Source organism: Sus scrofa, chromosome 1 (assembly GCF_000003025.6).
Source record: "Sus scrofa isolate TJ Tabasco breed Duroc chromosome 1, Sscrofa11.1, whole genome shotgun sequence".
NCBI classification, from domain to species: Eukaryota; Metazoa; Chordata; class Mammalia; order Artiodactyla; family Suidae; genus Sus; species Sus scrofa.
In genome coordinates, this window is record NC_010443.5 from 119,955,630 (window position 1) to 119,979,965 (window position 24,336).

A 24,336-nucleotide genomic window follows, 5' to 3' on the forward strand; every position below is an offset into this window, starting at 1 on the left:
AAGTATGATCATGATTCCTAGAAATAGAGGCTGGGTAATTTGCGGACATTCACATACCTAACAGAAGTGAGATTTGAACTGGGTAAGTCTGACCTCAGAGCTACACTTGTAACTTCTATTCATTACCTCATAGATTGAAATAGAGAATCCTTCAAACAAATTAATTACTATACTTCCTTAAACAAGAAAAGGTGTGAAACAGCAAATATAGAACACAAGTCTTCTGTGCTTCTTCTTGGACCTTGTCATCAGTCTAAGGACAAAGAAAGCAGAGTTCAGCAGGACAGCAGGAAGAGTAGGTTTTCTTGTTTTCCCAGGACAAGCCTTTAAAATGTAACTCTACTATTTTTAGTGTTCCTTGTTTTGAGTCCCAGTATAGCTTACCAAAAAATTAATTCTAAAGTTTATAAAAAATTTCAAGGTAAAACACTTAACCAATTTGGGTTATTTGTATTCTTGCTCCTATTTATTCTAAAAAAATGAGAACTATTTAGTTTAATGTGTGCTTTTGTGTATTTTTGTTTTAATAATGGGTTCTTTTTTCTCCTCTGCTACTTCTGGTTGTCTGTCTACTTCTTATCTTCCTCATAATAAGGGCACTCTATGGTCCTTTCTGGCAAGTGTACTTTTCTAATATGAGAACATGGTGCCAACCATTTATTTTAAAGAGACAATGTGTCTTAAAATTTTCCAGATTAAGTTAGCCCTTTCATTTTAAAAGAAAAGTTTATTAATTCCTAATGTTCTGTGAATTTTCACTTGGAAATGTCTTTCTAGACTCAAATAAATACATTATATTCTTTAAAGCAAAAGGGTCTTGATTAATTAAAACCCAGTATACATTTACCTTAGCATTAGGTCAGGCCGACTAATTCCAAAGGGTCAAACACTGCACCTGTTTGTGCCAACTGGGATCCTTATTATCATGGTAAAAGTATTTCACACTTCATCCATTTTGCTTTTTTCACACATTTATTTCCCACATAATGTTAAATTTCACATTTAAAAGGCAAATTAGTCTTAACTCCCTAATGAGTATAATCAATGTTTACCTTTGATTAAAAAGTTTCAAAATGAGAAATGAAACTATGTAAATTTTTCCATAACTGCTGAGCTAAATAAATGTTGCCAATATAAGGTAAAACAGTTTACAAAGTATTATTTTCTTTGTTCTCTTCAAAACAATACAGATACACATAAGGTCACACATTACAGGCATTTGAACTGGTAAGATATTACACATTAGTGGCATGCAAGTATTTTACATTTTTTAATGCAATGAAAAATGCTGCTTATTGTTTTCTTTAAATGGATGAAACAGAATTAAGATAGTTTTAATTCAAATATAAATATTATTCCATGAATACAGTGGGTTTAAAAAAAAGTGGCATAGATGAGAATTTTAGTTCAGAATAATTTCTTTCTTAACTAAAGATTGTCACTGGCAAAATTTGGTATCAAAATAAAATTTCCTCCAAAAGTATACTTTCTATCCATCTCATTTCACCATATGGCCAATTCCTACTTATCCATATTTAGATTATTCTTGGGAAAATTTTAATCCTGGGACAATTTTTCTCAGTTGCACAGTGTACTTCGATTGGCTTCTCTCTGTTATCCAGTTAATATGTGTTCAGACACACACACACACACTCACATACACACACTCTTTAAATAAAAACCTATGCCATGTTTACTGTGCTCAGTTTCTTTCTTTGCATTTCCTCCTCTCCTTCACCAATTTTGAGGTGAAAATATTATGTATTTTAAAATGTCCTTTTCAAAAAGACTGCTCCTCCAGAACTATTCTGAAGACAATAAAAACTGCTGAAGAGGAACAGATAACTCCGTGGAATGTCCAGACCTATTTCTCTGAACAAAGCTTACGGAGGAGAGACAGAGCTGCAAGGGAGCATCACTCACCCATGTTCAGAGGCAATGGAAACACTCAGAATCACAGGATTGTAACATTTGGGAGCTGGAAAGGACCTTAGAGAGCATCTCATTCACTCACTTCATTTTACAGATGAAATGAAGACAAGATAGATGGAAAGACTTGCCAAAGTCACACATAGCTGACATCCAAATCAGTACTGTTTTCCAAACAGATCATATGGTGGCAAATGGAGCATAATTCTCATGAGGCTGGAGGACAATTCAATTCAAGTGACATTGAATTAAGCACCTATTATACAAAAGGCACCTTACTAGGTGCTATTGAAGACACAAAGATTGATGAGATAGTCTCTATTGCCCAGTGCTTACGAAAGTCCCTTGAAGCTATGTTTCAACATCTTTCTGAGCAGAAAAATAATACTGACCAGGGCTAAAGTTGCTGGTGATAACAAAGCAGCTGATGCCCAAGAGAGGTGATCTCACAATTGACATTTTCTCCCTTTCACCATCAGGATTCAAGCCTCTCACACAGCTGTGGAGCCCTAAGGACAGTCTTTCTCCTTAAGGCTTCCAATCACACCTCAAATACTGGCCTACCTTGCCCCATGCCCAGCAGTGACAGAGCTGACAGGAGGGCAGCTGTGCTTCAGACCCTCCCCTCAATTCTTAATCACTGTTTGTTCCCCCTGTGTCCAGCCTTAAGCTCTCTGCAAGGGTCCTGACTATGTCCAAGAGTACTGTCAAAGTGACCCAGGAAAATGCCCATGTACTTACTTCACTGGTATATCTAACACCCACTGCACTCACCGACCACTTCTCCCACCTCTATGTTGACAGTAAATAATCCCAGTCCCCTACATCATACCCATGCTTCAATTCCCCCATGCTTGAAAAGATGTGAAAGATGTAAGTGTTGGTAAGAAGAAAATAAAACAGATTCAAGAGGCAGTGGACAACATTAGTGAATAGATAATAAAAATGATCTCCCGCTTTTATATAGCCCTTTCCAGTAGAGCGTTTTCATCCCATTATCTGATTATATTCTCACTACAACTCTGTGAGGTAGTTAGTGAAGATTATTCCCATTATAGTATAGCTGAAGAACCATATGCTTGAGAGATTAGTGGCTTGCACCAAAGTCTCCCAGCTAAAAAAGTATGGAGCCAAGTGTCCAAGTTTCTTGACTCCAAATCCAGTGCTCTTCCCCCTATATAGTCTATAATTGTCAGGCAATTGAATGAATTGCCCATGATCATATACCTGCTAAGTGTTGGTGATGGGATTAGGAGTCAGTCTCTGAATCTGTCAACATGGTGCCCTTCTACCATGCCAACTAGCAGAGCCAATGTGCTCAGAATGACTACCATAGAAGATGCCAGAGAAAAGCCTAGACTTCTTCACCCTCCCCCAAGTCAATGATGCATCAAAAAAAATGAGATAACCTCTAGTATACACACAACCTTCCCAGAACAGTACCCAGAAGCAGGTTACAAATGTAAACTTTGAAACTCCTCCTCCATCCATTTACTGAATGTTTACTCATAGCAGTTTGGGCAGATGGGAAAGAGGTAAGCTGAGCAGAGCTCATTTATGCTCTTAAGCAAATTAAAACCTTAATTTCCGTCTTCCTTCCTCACCAGACTTAAACTCCCTGCCCCACTCTATTTAACTCCTGAACCTCAAAATGAAATTCAATCTGACTTAGAGTTGGAAGCAGGAACAATGAATACATCCATAAGGTTCTGGATACCTTTCTCTCTCCAGCTTGTTACTAGGAGATCTGGCCATGGGATTTTCATCCAGAGGGCTCACTTGACACTTCTAAGCATTTTCACTCCTTTCCTTTGCATGTGTCTCAATCCTAGACTGAGGACGGCAAAGTGGGGGTGGGGTGAGGATATTTAAAGAGGAGTAATTAAAGGGAAACTGCGACAGGAAGGCAGAGCTAAAATCTTTCTGTTCATTAACATGCTTCATTAGTGGAAGAGAGGAAGGAAGTTTCAGAATCGTGACTTAAAACCCAACTCCAGAAACAGTTCCAGGGAGTACAGGTAACATAACACAGAACCCAGTATTCACTTACTGCCCCCTGCCCATTTTTGCTTATGCAATAATACTTGAGCTAAAGATGGTAACCACTTTTCAAAAAGGCACTCTCCCTCCAAACCTAGAAACACAGATCAAGTTATATTAATCTAGAGTTATTATACTTCCTCTCTTTCATAGTGCCAAAGAAGAGGGTTAAGTACATTGCATCCACGAAAAAAGAAAATATCCACAAACTCTTGAAAATTTTAAAGGGCTGTCTTACATTTAAAGTGTGTTGATGCTTAAACTGGTTTCCAGCTTGACTGTCTGAAACATTCCCATGGTAGTTATTCAGAACACACTGGTTTCCCTAATGCTGGTGCCCTGCCAGGGGCCACAATTCTCTCTGGAAGAGAAGCAGCTATTCTTTTGGTTTGATGTACCAGGCTTCCCCTAGGGAAATTGTTTTGAGGAGTATAGGCACTGGGATGCTTTCTGAGGTTTTTAAATGGAGATGGGCTTTTACTGTACGATGAACTGTGCGCGCTATAAGATGGGTGAGCTGCTTGAGGCCCTACAGGGCCTGCAGCAACTCTGTGAGGAGGGAGGGGAGCGGGACTGGGAGATAGCATCTCCCTTTAATCAGGAGTCCAGCTTTAGCACAATACTTCCTTGCAATATTTGGTGGTCTTTATGTACAAAATATTTATATACAATATATCCTACAAAGGCGGCAGGCAGAGCTTGATAACGTAGATGAAGATGAAAGCACTTTCACTCATCCTCTCTAGGCCTATGGAGAGATTTGGTGCTGGAACAACGAAATGGTTTTCAGGTTTCTAATATTTATTCCCTAAGAGTTATCTTCTGTGTCGGCTGTGAACTTTGGCGGTTGGTGACCTAAGCGGTGAACTCTAGGGAGTAACTTCACATTAACCTGGGCCTGAAGCTGTTCTAAAAAGGACAAGGGAAATGGGGCTGGGGAGAGAGTATCTCCCTTCAATCAGTGGTCCAGATGCAGCCAAACACCCAGTTAGATATTTGGCAAGACACACACACCACATGACATTTATTTACATTATGCCCTACTAGGATGAAAGGAAGGGCTTTAACCATGCCGATGAGGATAAAAGAGATTCCAGGCAGATGGGGAGATGTAGTACTGGGTTAATTATATGATCTCTCTAGACTTCCACAAATGCTATGATGGGTGGTGGTGACAGGAGCCTGCAGGTCCTGGTGAGTAATGTTATGCTTTGCATGGGCCTGTACAAGTCCACAAGGAGAAAGGAGGTGGTCTGGGGAGGGGAGAGATGATCTCCTTTCCATCAATTGTCCAGATGTTGCCAAATATCTCCTAATATTTGGCAAAATGCATTCATATAATTTATATACATCATGCCCATCATGATGGATGGCAAGGGATTGATCATGCTCAGGATCACAGAAGAGCTTCTACTTACACACGTGGGGCAGATGGGGGACAGGAAATCCTAGGCTAATTAAATGATTTATAGGATCCCTAAAATATGTTTCTCTTCTAAATAGTTATATGAATACTCAAGGAAATGTCACCTTTCAAGCTACTTCAAAAACATAGGTAATAAGATAAACTGATTAATAATAAATATTTGATTTAATAGACCCTATTTACACGTGACCCAACTATTTTATAAACTAAAAACAGAGCTAAGTTTTGACTATATGCTGTTATGTTGCTTTAATACTCTCAACAACTGCAGCACCATCACTATGAAATTCTTTTTTTTTTCTTGCTTTCTGCCAGGGTTTGCCAAGAATTGCTTTAGCCCCAGTCCAGAGGCCCTTGGGGCTGCAGGGAGCACTCTATAAAAGCCAACATTTCTTAGGGGTGAAGGTAAGAAAGAGAGTAAATGAGAAAACAAATGAAAAAGCCTTACTTAGAGGGGCATGTCAGGGACTCAGCACTTAACTATATCTGCTACAAATCTAAAGGGATAGGGTAAAGACAACTAAGAGAAGTTCTTTCCTTTGGCAACACAGTAACCCAAACAAAACAAAACTGTATACATTTTACTAAGGGATATCTGATGAATATTAACCAGAAAGCTAGGGGTGGGTGTGAGGGCATGGGGGGAAACCCCTGATTTGTAATATTTGCTAACTTCCATGGTATAAACACTCCCACCATTGTCAATTTCAAACTACAAACAAGAAGTACAAAACTTCTGAGTTGGGAAGAAATGTACAACAGCACAGCATTATATAGTACTTCTGCCATATATACACAGTAGGTGCAAATAATCTCAAGTAGAAAAACAATAAAATATGTTTTTGAGAATTACTTTTGTTTTTAATATAATTTGTTTAATCGTTAAGTGCATGTAATTTAATTTTTAATAATGGCTGTGTTTAACAACCAGGTTGCAAGATTCTTGATAATAATGGGTGAGCCTGCATGAGTTGGCTCCAACATACCACACCTACATGAGTAAGAGGGAAAGAAAAAAATCAGACTGAAAACTATCAAGTAGTAGTTGCTATTACTTCTTTTTCTCTTTTTAGATATATAGATAAGGAAATATAGCAGAAAACTAATCAAAGGATTTTTAGGGTTTCCAAAATTCAATATGCTTGGTTCATTATTCCCTCAAAAAATATAAACTAGTCTCATGTTTCAAAGAATTTTAGAGACAAACATGTGGGCACTTATATTACAGATAAATGTCCAATTATAAAATTGGGCTTTTATGCTAAACAGTTTCCATGCACTTTACAAACTAACTAGAATACTACATGAATTGTTTTCCCATTTACTTGTTTTACTGCTATCAAGCAGCTCAGGGATATTCAATTACTTAGTAAATTCTGGACTGGGCCCACCTTCTGCCTGAGTCAGCAACTTTTTCATTCCTGACGTCCTCAGAACAAGGGATGTCACCTTTACACACTCAGAATTATGAAGAAAAGAAGAAAAAAAGAGAATGAGTAGAAAGGAAAGGAGGAGGAAGAGAGAGAAAGAAAGATGCCTAAAGCAGTGTCAGAGTGCTACCAATTCTAGCCTCAGGTTCTGACAGTTTGCAAGGGCCTGTTAGCTGTGTCAGAGGCTGCAGTCACATGTTTCCTTAGCTTAATATCACAACCGCTGCACTGCTGGATGAAAAGATGAATACATCTACTGCACAATCATCTCAGTTGTACTTTCGCAAGCTTTGCCCTTGAGAGGACAAACATCTGGATAAATGATACTTCACATTTTTTCCTGATGTTTGCAAATATCTGGCTGGATCATGAATGCCATGGACAAATCTGTATAATTAACTTGAATGGTCGCATTTCATCCTGTGATCTTGCTGCCCTAAAGACAAAGCAATAAATGCTTCTAAAACTTACTAAAATAATGCAATTGTGTGTAAGAGACAAACTTAAGCTGCAATTACTATTGCTTTATTTAGGAATGTACAATTTTAAAAGCTTTCCTTTTCCTAAAATTTAAAATTTTCCCATCATGTCTGAAAAACTTTAAAATGGCTAGGTAAAGAGTTATCCATAATGTTAAAGATTGAATTTATGTGGAATAATCAGTACAGGTAAGTATGCTAATTTATTTTGCTAGCTGAGAGTCTGGCTTGAAGCTATATTTGTGGGCTAATAAATATTTCACACTTATTTGCTAAAGCTGTGTTAATGTATCATAATGCTGTCTTATTTTTTATGAAGATGACACCACGGATCTTCATGGGGGGGAGGGGGGCATGTGTACAGGAAGTGATTTTTCTGGAACAAAGGGAGAATCTGTGTTAAGCTGGTCACATTTTCTCACCTAATGAAAGACTGGAAATACTAACTTCTTATATGGTCACCTGAACACTTCTGATGTATTTAGCCTAACTCAAAGCTGTGCATGTAAACAGAGATAGGCCTTTATCATAACCACAGTTACAAACACATGTATATACTAAGTTCCTTTCAGTGGTTAAAAGGAAAAAAAAGCAAGACAACCCAATATGAAAGTGGTTAAATCATTTTCGATCGTTGTCACCCACTAAGATCTGCTGAAGTCCATTGGTTCAAGTTGCCAGAAGTGCCCATGAGCAAACAAAACAATTGTATGTGTTAAAAAAATCCAAGACAAATAAGTAGTACTAAAAAAGAATAAAGATTAAATTATGAGTTGTGTGGTTAACGGAAATGAACAACCTTTGATAAAATGGTCCCAATGGAGAAGAATTTTTGTTTTTAAAATGCCGCTGTGGTGAAACTTTGCCTCTTCTTGTGGAAATTTACCTTCGGTCTCCTTCAACTCGCTTTTTACGAACTAGGCAAGAAAGAAAGAAATGTTTAAAAAGACAAAAAACTAGGAATATTCCTTAAGTGTCCAACAAACAACATTAATCACACAATAGCAATCTCACACACTTGAGGACACAGTTATCAAAAATTTCAATACTCAATTACCCATGGCAATAAATGGAAAAGGTAGAATAGCGCCTTGTGAAATTTGCATTTAAATAAAGCTATGTCTGATAGTTGGGAACTTGAATGTTGGCACTTCCCCATTTCTATGGAGTAGAAGGTCCAGAACCAACCCGTGAAACAGTGAACTACATACTTTCATGTTTACCTATTTACAGCACATCTTCTCAGCTTCTATGTAACTCAGTTACCAACTGGCTGTAACTAAACCCCCAGGATGACATATTCACAACTCTGATTTTAGCCTGAAGACCAGGAGGAGCTTCAAACATATGTTTAAAGTTTCTAAACTGTTTGAAATGGAAACTGTGAAGCATCAATCTCCAAGGAAGGTGTGATTCAGATGGCTAGCAAACTCAGAGATTAAGCTTCCTTTAATCTGGTACTCAATATCAAAGAAACTGCCCTGACTGCCTTTCCTAGTTTCTGCAATCTTCTTCTTCCCCTTTCACTTCCTCACCTGCAAGCTTCTCTGGAGGACAGGAAAAGCGCTGCTCTAATCTAAAAAATTCGACAAAATCCGTTGCCCAAAGTGCTGCTCTTAGGCTCAAGATTCCCACTCCATTTACTTCAAACCTTTTGTCTTGCTTGTTTTTCTTTGGTCTCCATGTGGTTCAGCTGTGGACCGGGTGTTTTCTGAGGTACCTTCCACCTGGTGCTCCATCCATTCCCTAAAACCCTGTTTGCTAGGCTGCCCCGAGATGGGCCGCACCATTTGTACCTTGGAGGCAAGCACTGCCATATGCCTGCCAGCCTCTAAATGCCATTCTCTGAACCTTGGCTAGGCCTCAGAGTCTTGGCTAAACCTGTCTGGGCAGGAACTGGACATGAATATTTATCTGACCTCTTTGGGCTCTAACCCTTAGTGTCCATCTTGTCCACCATCTGAATCCTCCCCATGGCCAGCACTGTACTTGGTGGGCCACCTTGTCCAGTTTCCTTGACCAAGGTCTGGCATTCTGTCCCTGACCCTCAAACAGGGGACTGAGGCCTGCTGACATCTTGCCAAGTAGACTGCCTGTACCTGGATGTCCTTTTTCCATGCTGCCTTAGGGAGCTGGGATGTCTCCAGATCAAGCCTTCCCAATCAGTCCCATTCCTCTTTGCTGTGGCTGACCAGGACATGCCCCTCCTCATCCTCACATAAGATATGCCACGAGTCCTCAGCCAAGAGTAGATAGCAGAAAAGATTAAAGAGGGCCTAAATGGAAGAGCTACTTCTGAGTTTAACCTTTATAATAAGCTCTAACATCAGTTCATGTCACATGTAAATCACTTAGGTATCAGACATAACCATATTTAAACCCAAGTAAAAAAGCACAGTTAGGAGTCAAACATAGTGAACTAGGAATTTCCATGTCATTGTGTCCATCTTCTGGTGCAGATAATAACAGAGGGCGACTACGTGTAAGGAGAAGTAAATATATGAAGGAAATCAAGCAAAAAATCAAAAGTTGTCTGGAAAAAAGAACAAACAGTTCCGCTTGGAGTTCCTGTTGTGGCTTAGCCAAAACAAACCTGACTAGTATCCATGAGGATGCAGGTTTGATCCCTGGCCTTGCTCAGTAGGTTAAGGATCCAGTGTTGCTGTGGCTGTGGTGTAGGCTGGCAGCTCCAATTCAACCCCTAGCCTGGGAACTTCCATATGGCGCACCCGCAGCCCTCAAAAAAAAAAAAAAAAAAAAAAAAAAAAAAAAAAAGAAGAAGAAGAACAAACAGTTCCTCTTGAGAGAGCACTACAATAAAACTTAAAGCACTATGAACATGATGAGGATTCCTATGACCATGCAATAAGTGCTTTTGATGAAGGGCTGACACCAAAGGCCAGTGGAATGGTATCTGTGAGATGTTATATATGAAGTGGAGAAATGAATGGTCATCTTGCTCTTCTAACTGCTAACAGCACATATGGCTGCATTACCCAGGTCATTATTCTTTGTGATGGCAGCTGCCACTCTTGTTCGTGGCCCTTGCTTGGTAAACTGATATCCAAACTTGAGGATCCTTGAATTCTCCTCGAGCATCTGGGCAATTTCCATCTCTACAGCTGTTCCCAACTGCTGTCTCTGATGGCAGGTGTGGACACATACAGCGGACGGCCAAGAAGGAAGAGGAAACAGTTACTTGTATGGAAAAGATGCATGGCTATTTGTTGGACAAAAGGCAAGTCTCACATTGAAAGGGACAAAGTCACCTGAGATATTTCTCTCATACAGTCATTTGAGATCTGTTCCTTGTCTAGAAGCCAAGTCCAATAGACAGCTGAATCTGTTGGCATGTTTGACTGGAAAGACTAAACAAATTCTTATGAGGAAAAGACAATCCCAGATGTAAAAATTAAAGCAAATTAATACTCAGTATTTCCAATTTACCCCAGTATCTGCTGTTTAAACAAGGGGAGTTTTTATAATAGTGATAGTGTCTAACAGCAATCAATCCACTTATGGAATTTTCTGTTCTGGGATCCATATTTCCAAAGAGCTGAAGATCATCAACCAAATGGGGCCAGTCTCTCAACAGAGTCTCACTAGGAGATCCTCAAGAGGCTTTATTTGAGTGTTTTGAACCATGGCCAGGTGAACTATCATAAAGGGGTTATTGGGCGACAGAAAATCCCCCAAGCTTTTTAAGTTGGTGGGAAAAGGTTTTGGTTTGCTTACTTTTTGAGACATAGAATAATTTAAAAAGTGGAGTTAAAAAATAGGAGCACTTAAATCTAAGAATTTACAATTAAATTTAAGGCAAATGGGTGTATTTTTTCATAATTTATTCATTCATTTAAAACATACAAAAACAAACAAAAAAGTTTATAAGATATAAAAGTTCTCTTTCCTCAGTATCCCCCTTCTCCATAGAGAAAGTCAGTTTGGCATGTAATCTTTGAAGCATTTTCTGTGCCCCCTCCCTTTTTTTATGGCTGCACCTGAGGCATATGGAAGTTCCCAGACTAGGGGTAGAACTGGAGCTGCAGCTGGAGCCTATGCCTCAGGCACAGCCACACCTGATCTGAGCTGCATCAGACCTATACCGCAGCTCAGACAACACTGAATTCTTAACCCACTGAGTAAGGTCAGAGATCAAACCCATATCCTCATAGATACAAATCAGATTCTTAACGTACTGAGCCACAGCGGGAACTCCCCCCAATATAGGTTTAACTTTTGAAAAGTTAAGTACTGTGTAGAAGAAGAAGTTTACGGAGCAATTTTTGTGTCTTAGGCAAGTTCTAAGGTTTAACTCTGCTCCTTTTCTTTCTTTTCATCCAGTAACCTGTCAAACAAGTCTCTCCCCAAGAAATGAACAAAATGTGACATTTCCAGTCAGACAATAACAGCTCTGGTTATCCACAGTACAGACATGAGTGTCTTCAGCAATTTAGGTCTATGGGAGAAAGAAGCAGCAAAAAAGTAAGAGATATCAACCTCAAAGCTTCAAGAGCAACTTGAGCTCATGACACACTTTAGAATAGCAGGACTTTATTAAGGATTGAGATCTGAGCTAAGGTCAGGGCTTGCCATAGTTATGACTTGAGCCCCTGAGGTGGGTCAAAGGTGGTATCCAAGGGCAGAAGGAGCTCAAGGTGGATGTAGCTGACTGGGTGGGGGTGGGACAGGATGACCTAAAGCCCCTCTATTTCCCTTCGTAAACCTTAGGCATTTGCTTGAGTTGTGGACCAACAAAACTACTTAATCTGCTTTTCTCTCTGTGAAAAAAAGGGGGGGGGGAGTTCCCTAGTGGCTCAGTGGGTTGAGGATCTGGCATTATCACTGCTGTGGCATCGGTTCAATCCCCAGTCTTGGAACTTCCACATGTCATGGGTGCAGCCAAAAAAAAAAAAAAAAAAAAAAGTAATTGTCCTAGATTTGGGCAACATACAAGTTGGGCATGCTATGGTAATATAAAGAATGTAGGAGCTGAAGAAAATTATTTTGGGAGGAGGGCATATAAAAGAAGGGGAGGCAATTGATTTACTTCTTCCCTTGTACTACTTCAGAGGCTGAAATTAATTAGCAATATTATAACTATATGGAATCATAGTTCATATCTTGGGTGGCTGGAATCCTTAAAGTTTGATTATACGTATTGCAATATTTGTATATACCTTGTTTTTTTGTTTATACCTACTAATGTGTAATGAGCTTTAAAATATAACTTCTTTTCACACATATGAACATATACACATTGATGATAACAATAAACACTATTAATAATCTTAGAAAAGGGTGGGTAGGAAGTAATACAGTATAAAGCATCTTTCTTACCCAGAATCATCATGTTTTATAGTTATTATTATTATTATTATTATTTGCTTTTTAGGGCCCCAGGCATGGCATATGGAAGTTTCCAGGCTAGGGGTCTAACTGGAGCTACAGCTGCTGGCCTGCGCCACAGCCACAATAGCACCAGATCTGAGCAACATCTGTAACCTATTCCACAGCTCACAGCAATGCCAGATCCTTAACCCACTGAGTGGGACCAGGGGTTGAACCCATGTCCTTATTGATACTGTTGGGTTTGTTACACTGAGCCACAGGAGAACTCCAAAAAAGAATTGTATTGAAGTATAGTTTATTTACAATGTTGCATTAATTTCTGGTGCATCTTTCTTTCTTAGCCTGTATCTTTTCTCTCTCATCCGTCCGTCCTTCCTTTCCTCCCTTCCCTTCCCTTTCTTTCTTTCTTTTTTTATTGGAGATCTTTTGTGTTGTATAAACCCATGGCAACAAATGGACACCAAAATTTCTTATAATTTGGATATGCTTCTCTTTTTTTTTAAAGTCACTAAATACAAAGAAAAAGAAACAAAAGTTTAAGCAAACATTTCTTCAGATCACCTCTATTTTTAAGTGATCTCTTTTCCCTACTCAAATTTATTTAGCAGTTACCCATTTGTTTCATTACTGTGCATCAATAATTGCTATTCTCACAGGGGCACTGAATTAAATCATCACGTGTTTACCTGGAGCATAGCCACGGCGGCCACCCCAGTGGCGGGTTCTCAGCAGGCCTGGGTTTTGGTGAAGCTGCCTGCTGCAGTGATGCTAAATTGGTCTCAGCAGCTGGTCCTGCCTGAGGAAACTGTCTTGGAGGTTATTTTATTTCAAACCCTTCATTATACAGATGAGGAAAGTGAAGTCTACCTCTAACAGTCCAGGAGTCAATGAACAAAATTTGGATGGAAAATAAATTTTGACTCTGAATTCCCTCGTTCTTGGAATAAAGCAAATATTTTCCCAGTTGCTCTAGAACTTAATCCTCTTTCCTGTCACTAGTAAAGAGAAGCCATTTCAGAGGCATGTTGGGGGATGAAAATTGAAGGATAACATATACCCACTCCTAGGGGGCTGTGGAGGGGCAGTGAGGCTGATGCTGCAAAAGGCTTTAAGAGAGCAAGTTCACACTTCATATTTCAGGGTCTTTTTCACATGCATCCTAAAAGGCTATTCTATTCTAAATTTTCAGGATTTCAGCTCATTTACTAGGTATAAGGTTTCTATACCTTAGCAAAGAAAAAGGACACAGTTAAGTTTGAATTTTAGTAAATAACAAATAATTTACGGGACATATTTGTACTAAAAACTATTCACTGTTTATCTGAAATTCAAATATAACTGTACTTTATCTGGCAACCCTAAGTGGGTAGTATCCTACAAAGAAGTGGAATCAGAGTATCTGGGACATCATTTCAGATATGGGGTTTCACAATGGCCTAAACCAACAGAGAGAGTTAAATACACTTTGGAATAAGGTATCCACTTCTGTCTTAGCTCTCCTGGAAATATTTACTAAGAGCCCTTTTAATTTCTCTTGATACTGGCCTATTTAATATACATCCCCGTGCTATTCTTTTCACTCACTTCATATTTGCTTCTAGCTTCTTTTCCTACTCCCCCGCTCTCTAATCTACTAGCAGCTGGACACGCATTAGGATAGACAGGAGCCATATGTACACATTCCCAGGGACTTACTCCATGCCTCAGCATTCTTTTGGGGAGGGTCAGAGTGAGGGAGTACTTGTTTCCTGGTGGGCTCCCCTGTTCCCCTGGCAACAAGCCCCAGGAGTGTAAGGGCAGAGGACCTGCACTCAAACAGCCTACTTGTTCTGGTTAGCAAAAGAAAGGAGAGGAGAACTATTCATGGGAAGGGGGGAAGGGGATGGTCTCCATGGCTGAGGCAATAGTCTTGGGTGGGACTTATGACTTTATCAGATCTTGGAGAGTCTAGACCAGAGCATTTCCCAGACATCAGGGGGCATTTCCCCCACCATCTGCCATCACCCTACAGGGGAATGCTCATAGCACAAGGCTCCAAGTTCTCTCCTCTTTCTGGTCAATTCCAGGGCTCTTTTTTTCACCTAAACTGTGTCTAGACCTCTCACATTCACTGAATCCCATTGTAGACACATCCCTGTAGCCAGAGAGACAGGGCACAGTATCATGCTGAGAACTGAGAGGTGCTGGCTGTGGGCAGGAGCCACTGGAAGCCAGCAGAGCAACTCCAGAGACACTGCAGGTTGATGCTGGGGACAGAGGAGGGGGTGGCTCCAGGGAAGAGGAGCTTGCTTTGGCTGTAGGTGGGACCCCAAGAAGTGCTGTGACAGAGCTGAGTTTGTGATCACCCTTTGGGTGTGGCCTACCTTTCACAGACTGTCTTCTAGAAACCCGAAACCTTGAAATAGGCTCTGTGGTCAGCGCTAGACAGCAGGAGCCCGGCACTGCTTCTTCGGCTCTGGCAGCCTCTGAACAAGGGCAAGAGTCTGTTTCTGGGCATGGCCTCTCTGCTTTTTTCATAGTTTCAGGGAGAGGCAACAGCAAGGCTGAGACAGGACTGTGCTGAGATGCCTACTAAGAAACTAGGATGAGGAAGGCTGAACAAGGCCTTGCCCGCCCCATCTCTGGTGCCTGACTAGCCGGGCCAGGGGACAGCTGGCTCCTTCTGTCTCAGGCTGCCCCACTATGCACTGTTTAATTATTAATACACTCTCCCACACACCCTTCACAGGCCAGATGCTGTCATTATTTGCTAGAAAGCCAGAACATCAACTGGAATGATGGAACAGTCTTTTAACTCCCTACATTGTGGTATCCCTCCGTCTCACGTGTACCCTGTGGGTTAGCTCACCTGGTTGTCGATCTTGATCTCTGTCAATGTGTCATTTTCTTTTAACGCCTCTACAAGGGCCAGGATCCCAGCACCGGTGATAAAATTAGATTCTATGTTTAGACTTTTCAAGGTCTTGTTTACTTTTAGCATATCTGCAAAAGCCTTAGTATGTGAGAAAGAAATTACTGTTAGGGTTTCTAAAGATTTATTTACTAAACCCCCCACTGCACATTAAATAGGTATTTTTTGCTATACTTAAAGAAAAGCCTAAATTGTATTTTCACCTCCGAGAAACAAAGATAATAATTTAAAACTGAAATAAAAATAGTTTAATTCAGCAGCTCAGACTCATGAATTTCACAAATATGCAGAACTGAAACGAAAAGATACTGACATAGAATTAATAACTTTGCTTTGTTATGTAGGGACTTAAAAACAAAATTTTGGGGGCTGCACCTGTAGCATATGAAAATTTCTGAGGCCAGGGACTGAACCTGTGCCACAGCAGCAACCTGAGCATGGCAGACAAGTCCTTAACCTGCTGAGCCACAAGGGAACTCCCTACAGCTGCATTTTTAAAAAGCTCTCCAGGTAACTAATGTTCAGCCAGGATTGACAACCACATTAATTAAAATCATACAAGCAACTAGAATAATGAAAAAACAAACTGCTAACAGGGATATGATGATGATTGCTCTGGGAATAGAACAAGGAAGTTCTAAACTATATTAATTGTTTTTTATGGTGGAAAAGACAAGAAGGAGGAAGATGAGAAGGAATTCAACTTGGGACAAGAACGAGGTTTCCAACCTTGGCACTACTGACATGTGAGGCCAGAGAATTCTTTGTTTTGGGAGGTTATCCTATGTATTGTAGGACGTTTAGCAGCCTCTGAGACCTGCCAAATGTCCATCCCAGTCATTATAACCAAAAATATCTCCAGACACTGCCAACTATCCCCTGGAGTGCAAAATCACCCCATGTTGAGAACCACTGGACTAGAAGAGTAATCCTCTATATTAGTCAAGCTGTTACTTGAACTGCAAGCAGAGCTCAAGGATTTGGGCTGATGTTATTGTACACTATGTACATTAGAGTGCATTTATTCAGTGCTAGGTCTTTAATTAGAATGAAATTTACAGATTTTAATTAAGGCCTCAGAAGGGAATGCATCAGGCCTATCTGTATGGCCGCTCCAAGTATGGGGATTTATTTTCATTACTAGAATAATGAAATGTCAGAGCAATTAGGCCTTCAGAAAAAAAAGTTTCAGGACCTCCTGGCAAGTAGCCAGGATCTTGCCACTTTCTTTCAAACTTGAGAAAACACTTTTCTCATACTCAACAAAGCAGAGAAAAGAGACCCAGCCAAACATAATCCTGGGCTGCAGGCCCAGGTTCACTTCAGTTCAGCAAATATTTGAGCATCTATTACATGTGTGGGGGATAATAACATTAGTAAAACAAAGACTAGATTTCTTAAAGGTTATGAAAATAATTAGGGTTGAGATATTAAAAAAAATTTTTTTTAAACAGCCACACCTGCAGCATATGAAAGTTACCAAGCCAGAGGGTCAAATAGGAGCTGCTGCTGGGGCCTAGCCATGGCAACACCCAATCCAAGCTGCATCTGTGATGCTGGAATCGCAACCCACTGAGTGAGGCTGTGGATCCAACTCAAATCTTCATAGAGACAACCTGATGAGCCATAATAGGAACTCTAGAGATATATTTTTCAAGAGAAGGTTTTGCTCTCTTCACTTTACAGTATTGCGTAGAACTGCAGTTTCCTGCACTGCCCAAACCTGTACCATCCCAGTGGTAGCCACAGGACACATGTGTCTGTGGAGCCCTTGAAAAGTGCCTGCTCTGAATCGATTGTGCTGTACATGCGAAACAAACACTGGATTTCAAATATGTGGTATGAAAAAAATACCATACAAGATCTCATTACACTTCCACATTACATATTGAAATGACACTATTTTGGATATGCTGGTTTAAATAAAATATATTATTAAATTTAATTTCACCCATCTCTTTTTTTTTTTTAATGTGGTTACTAGAAAATTTAAGGTTCCACATGTGGCTTACATTTGTGGCTCTCCTTTTATTTCCATTGGACAGAGATGTTCTGAACTTTTGATTTCCTTGTGGCATCACTGTTAATAATAACAGCATTTTTTACATATATGGGCCTTTTCTCTACATCAGCATTCATTACTGAGGCAAGTTTCATTAATACACCCCCTACTAAAGATGAGGTTATATGGAAGTGCTTGGGGCATACTAGAATGAATTTGATTAAAAGTCACTTAAATTCACTTGCTGGCTTGGCCACATGCTGTGTAATCTTAGTTAAGTTACTCAAACTGAGTCTTAGTTGCCACGTCTGTAAAATGGGGGTAACGGCATCACACATAGCTTGTCTATATTCACAATAATCCCACAAGTGCTTTGTTGAATCTGTTTCAGCGCCTTAAATAGAAAAGTCTCTTAAAGCTCTTTTTTTTTTTGTGGTCTTTTTGTTTTTTTAGGGCCACACCTGCGGCATATGGAGGTTCCCAGTCTAGGGGTGTAATCAGAGCTATAGCTGCTGGCCTATACCACAGCCACAGCAATGCCTGATCCTTAACCCACTGAGTGAGACCAGGGATCGAACCTGCAACCTCGTGGTTCCTAGTTGGATTCGTTTCCAGTGCGCCACAACGGGAACTCCCATGAAGCTTTTTCTTTAATGCTGATTTGTAATTCTCAACAGCAAGTTGTTCAGCCATAATCGCAGTCTAAATCTCTCTACTGCCTGTGGGGTAATCAACCAATTCTCAAGCTTTAGAAAGCTTCTTTCTTAAATATGGCATAGTTAAATGAAGAATCATCATGGTGAAGGCTGGACCATGTGAATCCAACCAGGCATAAGGCTGAAAGAGGCTTTTCTTTTCAATACCCTAAAGGATAGCCATTATTCCTTGCAGTTGTAGAGTGTGCTTCTCACATGGTGTTTTTTTTCAATACATAGTTGTTGGATTAAAAATAGTATCAAAGAGCTTATTATATTTGGAATTTATTTAGTCCATTTAACAAGTTATCTATTTGAGGGAGTTCCTGTCGCAGCTCAGCGGTTAACAAATCCAACTAGGAACCATGAGGTTGCAGGTTGATCCCTGGCCTTGCTCAGTGGGTTGAGGATCCGGCGTTGCTATGGCTCTGGTGTAGGCCAGCAGCTACAGCTCCGATTGCACCCTTAGCCTGGAATCTCCGATTGCACCCTTAGCCTTGGGTGCAGCCCTAGAAAAGACAGAAAAAAAAGACAAAAAAAAAAACCCAGCAAGTTATCTATTTGACCTAGAGTAGAAGTTAGATCATTTACTAGTAGTGCTGACAATGAATTATAAACTATTCACATCCCTGCCATTTTACTATAAACAGTATGTTAAATAGAAATGACAAATCATTTCTTTATTTACCCCTTTGGTTACTTACATACAAAATATATTGTGAATATTTTTGCTTTATTGAAAGCAAACCTACTAAAGGGTAGAGATTATAAACAAAATCATACAAAGATATGAACCCTTAAATTGCTAATTTCACCTTCTAGTTCTGCCCTTTTTATATTTTAATAGTAAGTTTCAAAAATTGCTTTCAACCTGCAAATTTAGATATGAAATGATTGCTGGTGAAAACATCAATTTTGTAGCTTAGTCCCTTTCTACCTAAGTGCTTATTTAAAGTTTGCTATCATCAGAAAATATTGTCTATTGCTAAGAGGCGAAGGGTATCTTCATTCATTCATTTCACTTGACAAGGATTTTTCAAACATCTATTCTGTGCCAGCACCATGATGGGTCATCATTACTTTCATGTGTCTGTTTTTTTTTTCTTTTTTCAGCTGCCCCACAGCAGATGGAGTGCTCAGGCCAGGGATCAGATCTGAGCCACAGTTGTGGACCTACACTGCAGCTGTGGCAATGCTGGGTCCTCTAACCCACTGGGCAGGACTGGGATCAAACCTGCATTCTTGGTGCTACAGAGATGCCACTGATGCTGCTGTGCCACAGTGGGAGCCCCCATGTTACCCATTTTTAATGCTATTTTAGATCCGCCAAAAGACATATTACTTTAAATCACATCTTCAAGACAAGAAAACTTTTATTTTCCCAGTCTAACTCAAGTGCTGAGCTTCAGATGCTGTAGAACCACAGGCTTCTGCTCAGGCTGCTGCTAACTGGCATGTTTCTGCAAATGCATGGCAGTGAGGCACTGTAAGTACAGCATAGCTTGGTGGTTAGGCATCCTGGTTGAGGAACCAGAAAGACTTGGTGGTAAACCCTAGCTCTACCACGTGCTTGTTGTGTTACTTTGGAAAAGTTTCTTAACCTCTCTGAGCCTCAGATTGCTCATTTGTTAAAGTTGGAACTAATAATAGTACATACATCATTGTATTTTAGTGGGGATTACATGGGATGATGCGTGTAAAGCACAGAGGTCAGTACTCAAGAAATGCAAGCTGTTACTAAGAGGATTAACACTGACAATGGCAATGGTACCAGTATTTACAGGAGACCAGGGGCTTCCTTATTTACTTGAATTATCTAAAGCAAGTAGAGGGAATAGGGCTTTTGGTGGTTGCTGTTTTTGTTTTTGTTTTGTCTTTTTAGGGCTGCACCCGAGGCATATGGAGGTTCCCAGGCTAGGGGTCTAACTGGAGCTGTGGCCTCCTGCCTATGCCTCAGCCACAGCAATGGGGGATCCGAGCCGCACCTGTGACCTACACCACAGCTCACGGCAACACCAGAGCCTTGACCCACTGAGTGAAGCCAGGGATCAAAACTGTGTCCTCATGGATGCCAGTCAGGTTCATTAACCACTAAGCCATGATGGGAACTCCCATTGTTTTTCTTTTTCTTTCTTTTAGCACTGGTTAATAGTATCAAACAAAAAAATATTACAAGATTTGGTGGTTTAAAATATTTTTGAGATATATCAATCCATTTCAAAGGTTAAAATGAAATATGTTAACATCTTTTTATGGGTCGAGTTCCTGTAGGCTTTGATGGGTCTTATAATATCCATTTACAATGACAGAATGTTGTAGGTGAAAATGTTTCAGCAAATTTGTACTAAGCACAGAATAAAATCTAAATATTTATTTAGCTAAAGGCCTAATCTTGTTTCTCCTAAAAGTGTAGTGCTAACAAAATTCCAGTGGGCTCAAAGTGTCTGGCAGTTGGGTTCTTGTTTTACTGTCTCATTATAACTTATTTATTAACGATAAAGAAAATAAATTTATCAGAGCTAAAAATTGTTAATTGGAGTTTCCATCATGGCTCAGGGGTAACAAACCCAACTAGCATCCATGAGGATGTGGGTTCAATCCCTGTCCTTAATCAGTGGGTTAAGGATCCGGCGTTGCTGTGGCTGTGGCATAGTCCAGCAGTTGCAGCTCAGATTTGACCCCTAGGCTGGGAACTTCCATATGCCTTGGGTGTGGCCCTAAAAAGACAAAAACAAAAAATAAAAATTGTTAATTGATAAGACAAGTTAAAAATAGCTTCTAATGAATTAAATATTTTCATGTTACTCTTTTTTTTTTTTATTTTCCCACTGTACAGCAAGGGGATCAAGTTATCCTTTCATGTTACTCTTAAGAATTTTACTCACAATTGCCACAGGGTCATTGCTTCGGGTTGCCGCCAGGCTGAACTTCTTCACGTGAGTATTGGTCTCTAGAGCCTTTGCAAATTCCTTCAGGGTTGGAATTGGAATGTTCTAGGATGAGGAAGACACAGATAGGTGATGAATCACCTGTACACCTGCCCCCCAAGCTAAGGTTCCACAGATTTTTTAAACACCTCATATATTTAGATGGCTAATTGCACACCATCCCCCCAAAGAGATGAGAATAGATTCATCATCTATGCTCTAGCAACTGACCTATCCTGAGTCAATACCCCCATCTAGTGTCCAATAAGGGAACCTAATACAATGTGACATTCTGGCATCATTTTTCCATTTACTTGATCCCCCCAATGATGCATACACCATACTTCCCTTTTTCTCTTTCCTTCTCTATATTCTAGCCAAACTGACCTAATTGCTGTCCTTTTACTACACCATAGGTTTTCCTCTGTCCATACCTTTATATGCTTTTCCTTTTGCCTAGGAATTCCTTTATCTTTGCTCTAATTTCTACTCATCTTTCAAGACTCAGCAGAAATATTGCTTCTTTTATTTATGGGCTCTCCCAGGCAGAATCAAAATTTTCCTTGCCTGAATTTCCACAACATTTTTGGGGGCTTACCATATCCTGTTGTAATTATTGCTTAGTGCTTTTCTCCTAATTTAAGTTCTTCAGAATAAAGACTGAATGAATCTTACTTCCTCTTCTACAGCACTTAGCATAGTACCGAACACTGAAGAGGGAGACAATATAGAGCACAACTATAGGCCAGCATGAGCTCTGGATGCACTACAGACCAGCTCTGTGACTGTGGGCAACTTACCCTCTTTAAGTGGCACTAAGGATTAAATGAGGTAATGAATTTCAAGTATTTAGCAAAGGATATGGCACATACCAAGTACTCCATAAAAGTTGGTTAATATTATTAAGTGCTAGATATTGGCCCAATAAGAATGAATGAACAAGATGTCAGGCAATGTTTTTTCTTATAGGTGCACGCGCGCGCGCACACACACACACACACACACACGTTCCTTCCCTTTGACAGTGACCTGACTTATTGTGAAAGCAGAACTGACAATATGTGACTTCAGAGAAAAGCTCATGAAAGGCATTGTGGTTTCCAGCTTACGCTCTTTCTCTTGGACCACTTGGAAGCCAGTTGTAATGAGGTGAGGATGCTCAGGTACCCCTAATGAGATGTCCATGTGGTGAGAAACAGGTCTCCTGCCAACAGCCACACAAATGCACCATCTTGGAAATGGATTTGTGTGCCCTTGTAAAGCCTTCAGATGATTGCAGCTCGAGCTGACAGGTTTACGATAGCCTCATTTGAGACCCAGAGCCACAATTACCTAGCCAAGTCACTCCCAGATTCCTGACACTCAGAAATGTGTGAAATAATAAATGTTTGTTGTTTTAAGCCTCTAAGTTTTAGAGTAATGTTACTCAGCAATAGATAACTAATACAGTATGTTTAAAGCAAGTACTGTGATTCTTTTCTAGAAATTTAGAAATCATCCTTTTAAAAAACTCCCTTCTTTAGAACAGAATGTTTTGCCTCAAAATCAGTGACTACAAAAAATTTCAAACAAGTGTAAAGTCAGGCAGGCAGTCAGTCATCTCCAGTAAGTTTTCTGACTTCATGATAAATAAAGTGATTAGCAACAATCATAATGAAATACCTTAATGTTGTTGAGGTTGACCTCTTGCAGGCTGGGATCATTAGCTTTCATCTGCTGTAGACTTACTTCCACATTTGTGGGATTGGGTGGTTCCTCAAATACTGGCTTCACCTTTTCACCTTTGACTACATCTAAGACACAAATTTTAATTTTAAAAAGAAAATGTAAGGACTCTCCCATAAAAATCAGAGATGACCTTCCCCCACCAAATGACCTTCCTTTCATATGCTCTGATTCCAACAAGACTCCAATATAAATGACAGTAAGATTATTCTCAACTAAGCAAGCATGAGAATGGTGTGGCTCTGAGTTACAGCTCAAAGGTTGGTGTTTTTCAACCACAATGAGAAGAAGTCTCAGTGACTGACATTCCATGGAGCCAAAAGTGCAGGAGGCCCTAGAGCAAATTCTAACCCCCAAAAGAAAATCCATGGATAGTTATTGCTGCTTCATGTGGACCTCTTTCAGATATAATAACCGAACCAAAGAATCTGAGATGCAAAAGAGAAACAACGAATCTCTATTTCTCAAACCTTAATCCTCCCCCTGGACTCTTGACCAGACCCCACCCTCCTGTGAGTTCTGTTTTAGAGCTTTAATTTTCAGGATAGTATAGGAAGAGAGAGGAATAGAAAAGAATAATGGAAGAATTCTCAAAAGCAGTTAACAGAAAATGCTTGCAGTATATGTAACATAAAAAGGGTTAATATCCCAATGTACACTGAGCTCCTACAAATCAACAACACAACTCAATTGAAAATGAATAGCTAATATGATCAGAGGAAACTCTGTCAACCAGAAAACATAAAAAGTAGCTAAATTCTGAAATAAAAACATGAGATACCATTAGATTAGCCCAAAAATGTAAAAGAGATAATATTCAGAGCTGGCAATAAAGTGGAGGAAAAAGCATCCTCATATAATGTTGGTGGGAATGTAAACTGGTGCAAATTTCTGGAAGAGTAATTTGGCATAATCTATTTAAATATAAAAGGTGGGCACTTTAGAACCTAGCAATCTTATATCTAGAAGTCTAATCTATAGAAAAAAATAGCATGAATACATGAAGATGTATATTCAGAGATGTTCAATGACATACTACTTGTGACAGCAAAATATGATAAATAAAATGTCCATCAAAGCAAAACTGTTAAAAGAAGATATAACATAAACACATAATATGATGCTATCTCTTCATTAAAGAATGAGGTAAACCTACATGTACCGATAAAAGAGAATCGCAATTTGAAAAAAGTTAATGAAAAAATGAAAATAAATATATATAAAATCTGCATGAAGAAAACCACAAACTTCTTCTGAAAGAAATCACTGCAGAACCTGGAAAAGCTATTGCTGCTACTGATGCATAACATACTGCTATTGGTCTTTTTCTATAAATAAATAAATAAATAAATAAATATATATATATATATATATATATATATATAAAAGAAATCAAAGAAGAACTAAATGGAGAGATATTCCA

At 39.5% G+C, this 24,336-nt stretch overlaps 1 protein-coding gene across 3 annotated transcripts in view; it reads right to left on the reverse strand.

Annotated features, from left to right (window-relative positions):
- TMOD2 (tropomodulin 2) overlaps positions 954-24,336 on the reverse strand; it is a 52,790-nt gene continuing 29,407 nt past the window's right edge. Inside the window, exons 6-10 of one of the 3 annotated variants that reach the window (XM_001925676.5) lie at positions 22,851-22,981; positions 21,147-21,254; positions 15,502-15,645; positions 10,301-10,445; positions 954-8,221 (exon numbers count right to left, since the gene is read on the reverse strand). In XM_001925676.5, the coding sequence (XP_001925711.1) occupies positions 8,187-8,221; positions 10,301-10,445; positions 15,502-15,645; positions 21,147-21,254; positions 22,851-22,981 (563 nt within the window). In that variant the 3' untranslated portion in view covers positions 954-8,186. Of the gene's footprint in view, positions 8,222-10,300; positions 10,446-12,858; positions 13,459-15,501; positions 15,646-21,146; positions 21,255-22,850; positions 22,982-24,336 lie in introns of those variants that run through there. The other 2 variants (XM_021095391.1, XM_013992992.2) reach the window with 2 other exon arrangements.